General features: G+C 38.8%; 1 protein-coding gene across 1 annotated transcript; it reads right to left on the reverse strand.

Moving 5' to 3' along the window:
• Positions 1-10,658: 10,658 nt before the first annotated feature.
• LOC139739599 (uncharacterized) lies at positions 10,659-12,572 on the reverse strand. Its single transcript, XM_071650200.1, has one exon. It carries the CDS (start codon positions 12,570-12,572, stop codon positions 10,659-10,661), a length of 1,914 nt encoding a protein of 637 aa, XP_071506301.1.

Raw genomic sequence — 12,572 nt, forward strand, 5'->3', positions numbered from 1 at the left:
TCCAAGTAGTACATATTTTGTACGTACGTCCGTACGTCCGTACGTACGTCCGTACGTACGTCCGTCCGCTTTCGTTTACGCGATAACTTGAGTAATATTTACTGGAATTTTACCAAACTTGGTCCAAGTATGAAGTATGATGGGGCAATGATTTGATTAGATTTTAGGTGAAATCGGCAAAAGGTCAAAGGTCAAAGGTCAAGGTCAAATCATGAAATTTATCCGTTTACGCGATAACTCAAGACTGTATGGAGCAAATTTCACCAAACTTTGTTGGAGGATGGTGTATGATGGGACAATTACTTGATTAGTTTTTCAGTGAAATCGGACAGAGGTCAAAGGTCAAAGATCAAGGTCAAATCCTAAAATTTATCTGTTTACGTGATAACTCAAAACTGGATGAAGCAGCTTTCACCAAACTTGGTCCAAGGATGATGTATGATGGGACAATTAGTTGAGTAGATTTTAGTGACATTGACAAGAGGTCAAAGGTCAAAAGGTCAAGGTCAAATGCTAAAAATGTTGCTATTTCCCCCATATCTATGCAATGCCCGCAGTTATTTTCTTGAAACTTAGTGTAGACATGTACTACTGCATAAAGAATCTCCAGAGAGAGTTTCATGTCATAAGGTCAAAGGTCAAAAGGTCAAAGGTTAGGTGAAAATGTTGCAATATCACATTTCTCACAAATGGTTTAATGTATCTTCATGGAACTTGGTACATATGCATGTACTGACTGGCAGGGATTATCTAGGGAATTTAGGGGTCATGGGTCAATAGTCAGGGGTCAAAGGTCAAGGTCAACTCCTCAAAATGTTACTATTTCCCTCATATACTAGTATATGCAATAATTGCATTATTAGTTTTAAAATTTAATATATGTACATGTATTACTTAATGGAGATTCTCTTGGAAGTTTCCAGCCAGAAGGTCAAAGGTCAAAGGTTAAGGGTCAAAGGTTAGGTTTAAATGAAAAAAAAAGATATATTTTGTACTGTAATTACACTCTTTCTTCATACTTTCTATTTAACTCTGCAATGATGTCATGAAAATTACTGTTACTTTGAAGTTGTTGCCCGAATGTATCCTGTGACGTGTAGGATAATGGGTTCCCTATTCTTTGGAAAATGAGCATCACCATTAATCCTAGTATTTGACATGGAATTCTGTTAACACAGTGTATTGAACAGTTCTGTGAATTAGTGGAAGTGGTGAACTGTGTAAAAGGAATGGGGTTAAAGGGGAAAAACACAAGGAAAATGATGTCAACATTCACTGTATTACCTAACCCTGAATGACTGCTTCTTTCTATTCTCCCAACAGTCACCCAGCTGTTTTTTTTTCTTCTTTGTTTGTTTTGTTTATTTAAAGAAACATTTATCTCGCTACTGTCATGTTTGTTTATCTGCTTTAAGTGTTCATTTTGTACCCACCCTATAACCAAATGTTTGTATTTGTTCTTTCTTTGTAAATCTTTTGTTGTCCGTTTCCTGTGTGGTATTATTAAAAGGCTAGCTAGTTTTGTCATGTATTTCTCTGTGTGTCCTTGTTCTTCTTTTCTTGTCTCCCCCACAATACTGTGTCAAGTGAGAGAATGAGCTTTGCTGTACCTGTCTGTGCATACCACTCCACATTACTTTATTCCCCTGTCCAGAGCCACCTGAGTTAGTTTCACCTGAAGTTCATCCAGTCAGTCTTTGATAAAAACGTCGGGTCTGTTTTCTGGTAAAACTCTCCAGCCGCAGTATAGTAATTCTTCATTTGGTTATCATGATACCACTCTTCTCACAAACCATAGTTGCTACTGCATCCAAATCACTACAATTTATGAACTGGTCCTCAACCCCCACCCCCCCCCCCCCCCCCCCCCACTATTTACACATAGAAACAATGCTCATAAACAATGAACACCTTTTACAGGGTGATGCAGATCACCAATGGTGCTTTCATTTTGCAGATCACTAAAAGAAATTTCTCACAAAAAAAGCATACCGGTATTAATCCAAATAGGAGAAAGGGGGAGAGATGAGGTAGGATATCAACTGTATCTCAAACTTGTCTGATACCACTGAACCTGTATCACAGATAAAACTTCATAACTGGGTACAGGAGATCATCCACTGTTCTACAAAATATGTTCTTTTGGAGAGTGCCACACCGAGACACTTGAAGAAATCTCATCCCCTTTCTTCACAGCAAGGATTTGGAAACGTGGATCCTGTCACATGTTGAGTTTTGACCGAATGATATTTGTATGCTTTGTTTAATGTCTGTAGGTCATGTGACTCTGATTCCTTTATTCTGTAGGTAAAGCTCACTTATGGGTAATCTAGTTGATTAATGCAATGACCACAATCCATATCTTTTGACATGTTGATCCCACCAACCATTCACAGGGGCTGTAACCTTGTGCAGTCTGTGTTGTGAATGTATTGTCCTGTTATAAACCCACAACTGTAAATACCCATGCTGAATCTCCTTGCCTCTAAATTCTGTCTCAATTGATCATCATATGCCCTTTTGTCACAAAAAAAAGAGTTTCTGAATTATATTTGTTAGGTGATACTGTTATCACATTTCATGTCCCCCCATGTTTTTGAGTCCTACTTTTGTACTTGTATTTTTGCTATATATTTGGAAGTGCTAATTAGTCCAACCTCATCAAACAAAACTTATGCAATGCTTGTGAGTCCCAGTTCATGGGTGACATGTTATTGTTGGCTCAAAAGCCATCTGGTTTGTATAATCGTTCAAGTGGTATTAATTAACGCCATACGAGTACCGTGCAATCTGCAACCGTCAGCTATTGGACTGCTAGAGAAGAGGAAGAGTATGTATAAAGGCCACAAGTAGTAGTCATGGAGTTCCATTCATTTGCTGAGTAGTGATGGAATGTATGAACTACCCTTTCATTTTTATTTATTTATTTTTTTTGCTCATCGTTTTAGAATGCAGGCAGCTCTGATCTTAAAGACATGCTGATATTGTAACCAGTATGTTCTAGATGCTAAAGTGATGTGAATGTATTCAATTTCGCCAAAATGCCAAAATTTTGCTAAAGAAAGTTATATGCAATCTTTATTTGTTAACAATGTGTATGAATGCTCCTTATGTACAGTACAAAGTCATTAAAAAAAAGTATGGAAAGCTTTTTTAAAGGGCTGAGTTTGAATGCAAAAATGTATTCAACGTCATTGTAAACTTCAGGGTAGCCATTAAAAAAATGTGATGTTAGTCAGGTACTTGTGAGAAAATATCTTGTTGACCCGTATCCCTGTTAGGACAATGTCTTTGTGAAACCCTTTGATTTTGAAACTAAATGCAATAAAAACGTTGGGTGGTGGTTGTTTTCGTACATATTAGGTAAATTGATTGTTACATAGATGTTATGTCAGTACTGGAAAAAAAATATAGTGTTTTGCCTGTCATTCAGCATGTATGTGTACTTTAATATGCTTGACAGTTGTGTCGTGTATTCTTTGTAAAAGAAGTGAAGCAAAAGTTCGTCGAGATTGGTTGTTGTGTTGATACTTAATGAGAAAAAAACAAATGTTTAACTGGTACATGTTAACCTGCTGCGTAGTGTGACCCTTGAGACATTCTGTAGCCATTTTGTTATTGCAAAATGATCACACCTGCACTAATTGTGAATGTAGTGAGTCTCAGAAATCACAGCATTCCTTGTTGCTTGACCCCCCCCCCCCCCCCCCATTCCCTCTCCTTCCTACAAACAATCAAACAAATCAAACAAAAAAATGTCATCGTATGTTTGCTTGTAATTTCCCCTTTCAGGACCAATTGATATGTTTTCATGGACTCTGTGGAGAACACATGTTCCATAAAACTTCAGTGTACCTTTCAACAGATTTACCCCCCCCCCCCCCCAACACACACACTCGTGCATCTGTGCAAGCATCAAGTCACGGAGCTGGTGGGACATGGGTTGCAATGTAGTGCTATGAGTACTATATCACATGCACCTTCCTCTCCTCCCGCTATCACCCCGCCGTTTCCATCCTTTATATTGCCAGTTTGTAACTCCTACTCCCCCCACAGTTTGCTTTGTCGTAGGAATTGTTGCTTTTGTAAAAGTGTGATGCCGTTTGTTGCGTGATTATTATTTATGAATCTGTGAAGACAGTAGTAAATATTTTTCGTGCCAGTATAATGTTTCTTGCAAGAAGGTTACATAGAGATTTGTAGATATAGGAGAGTTCAGCGTTTTATATCTGTAATTTATTGAATATTTTGAAGTCCAAACCACCCTCGTTATTTCTTGTGAAGTTTTAAAGTAAAACAAAAAAGAGGTATGTTTTCAAGAAAATATACATTTGATGTTGGTATGTGACCTGTTCGCTGACCTCGAGCAAACTGAGGACATGACACAGCGATACACTGCCTGAGAAACAATGACAGCGGGTAGCAGCGACTTTGGTTGATACTGAATTGTGTGTGGATTGTACATTTGCACAAACGAATTCATTTGTGCAGTGAAATGACAAAGGAAGAAAAAATACAATAAAAATAAAATATGACCTGCAATGTTTTGCACCCAAAACAATTTTCCTTGTTATGAATATGCATGTTTTCCTCAGCAATCAGTGTACTGGGTGATGAGAAAAACAAGTACATACATGTACCTTGGATGCGAACAAAGGGATCTGTCTCAAGTCATATGTAGACCATTTAGAACATCCAAAATGTGAGCAAACCAATCCCAAACACCAAAAATACACTCACATGCAATCATGTACAAACACACATACACTTGATAATACATGCGGGCTCAGAAGTTTGTGTGTGTGTGTGTGTGTGTGTGTGTGTGTGTGCGTGCGTGCGTGCGTGCGTGCGTGCGTGCGTGTGTGTGTGTCATGAAGACGGCCATTACGCTCCTGGAAATGAAAGACACTTTACATTCCTGTAGATGAAGACACTTGTTTTTAAACATGTGTTAGGGGAACTGCCATCCATTACATGGTGACTTTTGCAGATGTGAATAGATCTACAAATCATCAATTCTGGAAATGTTTGATCAAAAATGTGTTCTTTTTGGATGTCTTATCACTCTAGATCTATTAGTACTCAATTCTCCTGATCCCCCCATTTCATTGAGATGCTTAGGGTTGGAGTCTGTGCTATACACTGTACCTCAGATAATATAACAATACAATCGTTGTTGCCACATGGAAAATGTTTCAGGATTGAGAGTAGAGGAAACTTAAAGGTGTAGATTTGTGTTGTATGAAACCTGTCTTGCAAATTTTGAGCTAGTTTATCTTGTCCTGGCTATTTTCATACCACGATGTATCCAGCTAACTTTTCTGTTGATGACATTGTGAAAGGCAAGAATAAGTTTTGTTTTGTTGTTGGTTTTTTTTTTTTTAGTTAAGGAGCCTGGTGGTAAACCTAATAGAAAAAGTAAATGTTAAATGATTAAAAACATTAGATCCATGTTTCAATCGAATAATTCATAGAGTTGTGATTTGAAGACTTGTGAACATCAACAGAAGTCATCATGGACTCGGGACTGGGATTGAATGCCAGGGGCATAAATGCATAATACACAATAGGCTCAGACATGCAGCATATCATGCTCTACAATGCACTACAGGAAAATAATCTCAACAACAATCACAATCAAATAAAACTGATTTTAGATGCTGATTATGTATGTATTATCTTCACTGCTGCCATAGTGACTGCAGTGAACGTATCTCAAAATGAAAAGAGCATATTGCAAAGCTCTTCAGGAAATGTGCCTTAGGGAATTATAAATTAGCCACTGAATACATCTGTGTGGTTCTTTGTGAAGTTGGCATGAAACTTACGCAGGCTGTCAGAATGTGGTGTGGTTGAGTCAAGCTGTTGGCCTCTTTAACTCAGTTTATAGTTCCACTTTGCACATCAGCAGAAAAATGTCATGCAATAGCAGGCATGTTGCTTTTTAAATTCACTGAGATAGTAATCAGTGATGTGATGATTATTCATGTATTCTTTATAAATGGTGCTTGCCAACACATCCACCTGACAGCTTACAAAGTGTTCATTAAAGCCAAGTATATGGCGATAATAAGCCAGTTTGGAGTTAGGTCATGTGTACATGGGTATAAATGAGCTTTCTTTCTTTCTTTCTTTCTCAGTTGGTCAGGCACTTCGCTCATTCTCAGTGACAAAATGCATAAGCTTGCCTGAGTAACAATTCATTGAATTCATCAGTCATGTTCAAACAAAGAATGAACTTGCACAGACCAAGTGACCAGAATGATCTATCAATTAGCACTTGGGAAAGTATCTGTTTCATTATTTTGCGTTGAATGTAATCAACAATCATTTTCTATTGATATTGCCAAATACTGTACCACTTTTGCAGTCGGGTGATTTGCTGGCAAACACCATTTATAAGGATTACTTGAATGATTATTGCATTGATCTTAAATGCTTATCTCTGTGAATATACAAAATAGCATGCCCTGTAAGGACAAAAGACCTTTTTCTGCTCATATGCAATATATCGCTTTGAAAACGAGTGAAGTTCCTAACCAACTGAGAAAAAAAAGGTCATTTGGAAATGTACACATGAGCTAATTACAAACTGGCTTATTGTTTCTATGATATGGTGGATATGTTTGGTGAAATGCATGTGATGACAGCGAGAGGTACATTGTGCTCGTCCACCTGTTTGCTGTGATGGAAGAAGGAGCGATACGAACTGAATGTGATGCGTTGAAAGGTGAGAACATGAGTGATTAATTGAAGAGTGTTGTGGGTCAATGCAGTATGGAAAATGTAGACGCAAGAAGTCGATAGGAGTATCAGCGACAGCAGCGTAAGTAAAAACGATGCGTTAAGGACCATCCACATGGCAGCAGAAAACCTTCGAAATGAAACTTCACAACAGCTCGTCTGATCACGTGAGTCTTTCTTTTGCTTCCGTAAATCTATATGTATTTTATCGAAAGACCGATTCCATTCAAATCTATGCTCAACATTGTACGTAAAGATTGTGTTCTTGTAGATTCTTCAAAACGTATCAAAGCTATTTGGTCATAAGAGAATGAAAAAAAAAATGTTTGGTTCACCAAAAAGACACGTGCTACGATGGCTATAGACCAGTATAACAACGCATTCAAATGTTATACATGCCTTTATGACAAAGATGCTATTCCCGACAACCCTCAAGCTTGCCCGAGATTTACCCGAGCCTTGCCTGACATAGCGACACGCAATGCATGTAAAGTCCATTCCAAGTGTTGAATGTGTCGAAGGTATATGGGCCTGTACCAGTATTGGGATGGAATTGTATCTTGTTACCAGATCTCGAGAGGTAATATTCCCTTTAATTTGTGTAAATTGTTTAAACTGGTCGATCGGCCTGTGTTGGTTTGTTAATTCTCAAACCATGACTCGTCACATGACCACTCCCACCACAAGCAAAACAAGGTAATTTCAGAAATCATTGTAAGAGGATTTATCTTGCTCTGGCCAAGCGAAAACAAATCAATGCACGATTGGTTTGAAACGCGTCTACGTCATTAGGCCTAAGTTACTTTGTACATACTTTGTACCAATACTGGTACAGGCCCATATACCTTCGACGCATTCAACACTTGGAATGGACTTTACATGCATTACGTGTCGCTATGTCGGGCGAGGCTCAGGTAAATTTCCAAATAATATATTGCGTATACTATACTCAACCCTTGTACTACCCTACCTCAATATTATGGCGTTCTTGCCTGGGGAAACTCAGCAAAATTATACTTGGATAAATTATTATTACTCCAAAAACGGGCAGTGAGAATTATTTCTGTTGCAACATCACCTTCTCACACTGATGAACTCTTCTATGAAAATAATTTTTTTAAAGTACAGGATATATATTTTATGAATCTAGGATCCAATATGTACAGCTTGAAGGATTCTGAATTTCCACAGGTTATTTCGTCACTTTTTGTTATGAAGTGCACAATTATTACACTCGGCAGTCTTCTTCTTACCACCTGCCATTCATTAGAACCAACTTTAAACACAATACACTTGCTTTCGCTGGACCAAAATATGGAATTCTTTAGCCTATTCTCTTCAACAAACCACAAGCCTCAAAACATTCAAATACAAATTAAAACTAAGTCTTCTGAGTAAATATGTTACGATGTAATTAGTTTTTCATAATCCTATACCAGATATCTGGACACTATTTTACCCTATAAGGTAATCTTATATCAATTTTTACATGGTATATTTTTCATGTGGAATACCTATTCATTTTAATTCCACTGTTTAGTTTTTCTCCTTCTTTCTTTGTTTCTTTCTTTTTCTTCCCCCTCTCTCCCCCTTATATCATGTGTCAATATGTAAACAACAATGCAATGTAAATGTAAAATGGAAATGGAAATGAAATGAATAAATTCAAATTCAAATTCAAATCGTTCAGGACAATGTTTATTTTGTCATATTTGTTTCCTTTGATTTGACCAACATGATATTGGGGCTCGACATCAGCAGGGGCCGGTGATCCTGGGCCACTAAAAGTTATGTCAGACCTCTAAACTTACAAAAAGAATAACTCTTGGTGGCCCGATCAGCCAACTGGGATTCCAATGAACAATCCCACAAATACCAGTTTTGGATCTAGTATATCAGCGATTTATCGAGAATATAATGCGTACCTACATCCTCAAATTGTTGAAAATTTCAAAAGCCGCTACTCCAGGAACTGTTAAGCAAAAACAAACTCGTTTCGTATCTCTGCTGGTAGACTTCAACTATCTTTAATCAGACTTTAATAATAATGATTTGCGTAATTTTATATTATTATATCGCACGTCTAACAAAGTCTAGGTAAAGGGATATGAACTTTGTTATTCTGACTTTTCATCATGAATTTGACACATCGGCAAAAACCTTGAGCAGATCTGATCATAGTCGCAGAGATCTGTGTAGCCCTGAATTGCACCGGGCTATCGACATAGAAATTATCGGTGTAAAAGTGCTGTTCAGCTGCTTTACCTCTGATTTAGCAATTTGTGAAGAAGTTCTAAATCATTTTATGAACTTGATAACCCTATCTTCTTGTAACTGAATCACCTCAACAGATTTATCATGAAATTATTTGATGATCTTAAGCATTATAGGGAGGAGTACAATCGTAATTTGCCCTCTAAATGCAGACGTGCATAGTTGAGGCGCTATAATAAGTTTTGTTGTTGTTGTTCTTATTAGCGCAAGATGATTTGCTATATCATTCTAAATTTCTAGTTCCGGTTGCAGGATGATCTGCTAGTAACATGAAGTTTGCAATTTCACGGTGAGTATTTCTAGTCTCTGTGATAATTCTATGACAAAATATTTTTACCAAATTAATATCGATCATTAATCAATACATTAGGCATCAAAATAACTATAAAAGTGACGTTGTAACAAAACGTATTAAAACGATGATATTTGATAATGACTTGTTGAAGTTTATTAGGCCAGCACCTATCAATCTTCATTCAATTATGAAATAATCACGTATATATATATATACATATATATATATATATATATACATATGTGTGTGTGTCTTTAAATTTACAGATTTTTAGACAACAGTGTGGTGCCCTGCATTATATATATATATATATATATATATATATATATATATATGTATATATATATATATATATAGGCATATATATATACATATATAGGCATATATATATATATATATATATAAGTATGTGTGTGTGTTTATAACCATATAAATTTATCACAGCTTTATTCTTCGCGCTCATACTAAAAAAAAATTATCACAGTTGATGAGTGTCCACTACAGCAAGCACACACACACAGACACACACACACACACATACATACATATATACACACATCAGTCCCTCCAAATGCGAGTTTGTGCAGGTTTGTTTAACGCTGGACACGAAAACTCATTATGCCATCTACTTTAGTACGTAGACCTAGTGTATGTTACCGTAACTTGTTCTTTATTGCGATGATACTCATTCTTTTTTCAGGTCCCTCCATTTTATGGTACTATAACAATAATGTGCGGCAAGCTCATAATGTTGTAACAATACATTACACACACTGTATGTTAAAGCTAAGATACGTTTTCATTATTGCTGATTTTTATGGATATCCCAATTCAGCGTCGGTTAATTCAATTTTCAGTCCCAATTTTTATTGTGCAATTAGTCTTTAATTCAAAATAGAATTTTGAAATAAAATTGTGTTTGTAGCTAATGTAGTAAGGCCCATATTGGTTCTCTTCTATATGTTTAATATGCATAACATTGTTTTGATCCAAATGACGTACATCGATTTGTTTGACCTGATTAAACCAATATCTATCTATCTATCTATACAACTTGGTAATCATCATTCATGGCCTACAAGTTTACCATTGGGATAGGCCTATTATGAAATGGGCCTATTTTATAGTTACTATGAACAAACCAGAAGCCGTTACATCTTCATTTTCATTTATTACAACTATACAAAGACCTCAATCTAATCAATAGCAGATTGATCAAGGCGTTAAATCAAAACGGACGGATTAAAGTCACCCTCTCATGTAGGCCTACATGTATTTCCTTTCATCATAAGTGAGTCAAGTGTAAACACGCTGTTTACATTCGATTGTCTTTTTCATGAGTAGTTTACTGTATAGTGTCATCAGCGAGATTCAGTGGCATAGTAATGTCAGTATTGCTGGCACTTTCTAGATTTTGTTCAGGGCTACAGTCCTGGAGCTGAGTTGGGTCAGACCCGTTCGAATCATTCGGGTCTGGTGAATTCTCTTGGACCACAGTGGACCCCAAGTCTGCTCCGTGTTCAGTTTCTGACACGGACGGCGAATGAGATTCTCCCGCGGATACGTCGTCGTTCCCTCGAGTTTGGATGCAGTCGCATTCACATTCAGGGACGCCCTCTTGAGTCGTCTCATTGTTTTCATGGGATTCTCTATCTACCTGGACCTGTGAGGTATTCGGGTCGGAGTTTAGGGAGACAGAGTCGATTTTCACATCTTCTACGTTTCTTGCCTCTTCCCGGCTGTCTGATTCGACTACAGGGGCTTCGCTTTCATTTTTCAGCCCACTGTCATCTTCGTTCTCGAGTTGGTAAATGTCCTCATCATCCAGGTCACCTTCCGATGATTCTGAAGCGTGCGATTCAAGCAGCATTTTAGTGGTTGTGGTCATTGTTGACTTGGGTCGTCTCGTTGTTTCTGATTTCCAGTCCGTCACAGGGGTGTTTGCCCCAGCATTGCCGATTCGCAGCCCTGCCAGACTTTCTTGCTTTTCCAATTCGCGGCGTCGGATGGCTTCGGGCAAGAAGCGATCCCGTGAAAGTTTAGAGAGGAGTGGTGACCTCACACGGGGTTTCCTTTCGATGACTTTAATCGGTGCTCGATCCTTCCTCTCTGGATCAAAGACATTAGAATCGATACCTCCCTTGATGCACGATTCACCGATTGTCAGATAGTTGACAGACTGAGTTCTCAACCGAGGGGCGTCAAGGCGCGTGGTGGTGGCGGCAGCTACTGCTACTGTTGGCATACTCGGGAAGCTATATGATCGCTTCAGCCGATACTTCTCGAGATTTTGCGACATTTCCATGGCAATGACATACTCCACTCCCCTCCGCGATCCCTCAGTCTTGGTCTCCCCGTGGTCGGGCAAGTCTTTCTGCACCATTTCCATTCTATCCTGGGCCTGTTTGTGGAGTTTTGTAATCTTGGAGTCCACCGTACTTCTCGGTGTCCGCACAGGCTTTGGCGGAGGTCTCTTCAGAACACCAATGGGACTCTTGGTGGTAAGGGAAGCACGAAGCGTCAAGTTTTCAAAGAACTTCTGGAAGACATAGTCTCTGGACGCCTTCTCTGCGTCGTCTGGAAATGTATATGAATTCGTGAGATGTTTATATTGCTCACGATATCTCCCTGCCGCTCCTTTCAAGTTCGGTTCACCATAAGGACTGATTGCTATGTTGTCTCTCTTGTGACACACAGTATACACACTGTATGGTCTGCAGGTCCTTTCTTGAGCGGAACCACCGCTTCCACGACTGGAATCTTTGATAACCTCACAGGTTTTCTGCGTCCTGTCCTTGCTTGTCGCGAATGCCTTGTTCTGGTCGAATGCGTACTTGATAGGGTACCCAGGTCGTCTTCCAGGCAGTGAGTGTTGCCGAGAAACAGATCGCGATGGTGGTGGAGGTTGAGACGATTCCGAGAAATCAAGCGACATGATCGATAATGCTTTCGAACTCCGCGCCGTACTGGCACGATCTCGTTCGGGGTTACCAAGCTCGTGATTAGGTCCCTTGGCGGCATCGCTGAGAAACACCTGGCCGCGGTTTTTGCGGATGCGCGACGGTGACCGGGAGCTACGGACAGAGGAGCCTGACGTGTGATGACTCAGTGAGGTTCCTGGACGCCAATCCTTCTCGGACTTGACAATGTCCTGGAAGACACACTCGTCGTCAGCAGCGGGTGGAATGAAGAAAGTGGCGAAGTAGCCTTTCTTGGAACCGACGTTTGCCGTCGACATGACTTCATTATTCAGCAACAT

The sequence above is a fragment of the Diadema antillarum genome, unplaced genomic scaffold, assembly GCF_040938485.1.
Source record: "Diadema antillarum isolate AM-2024a unplaced genomic scaffold, OU_Dant_1.0 seq00000809_RagTag, whole genome shotgun sequence".
Classification (NCBI taxonomy): Eukaryota; Metazoa; Echinodermata; class Echinoidea; order Diadematoida; family Diadematidae; genus Diadema; species Diadema antillarum.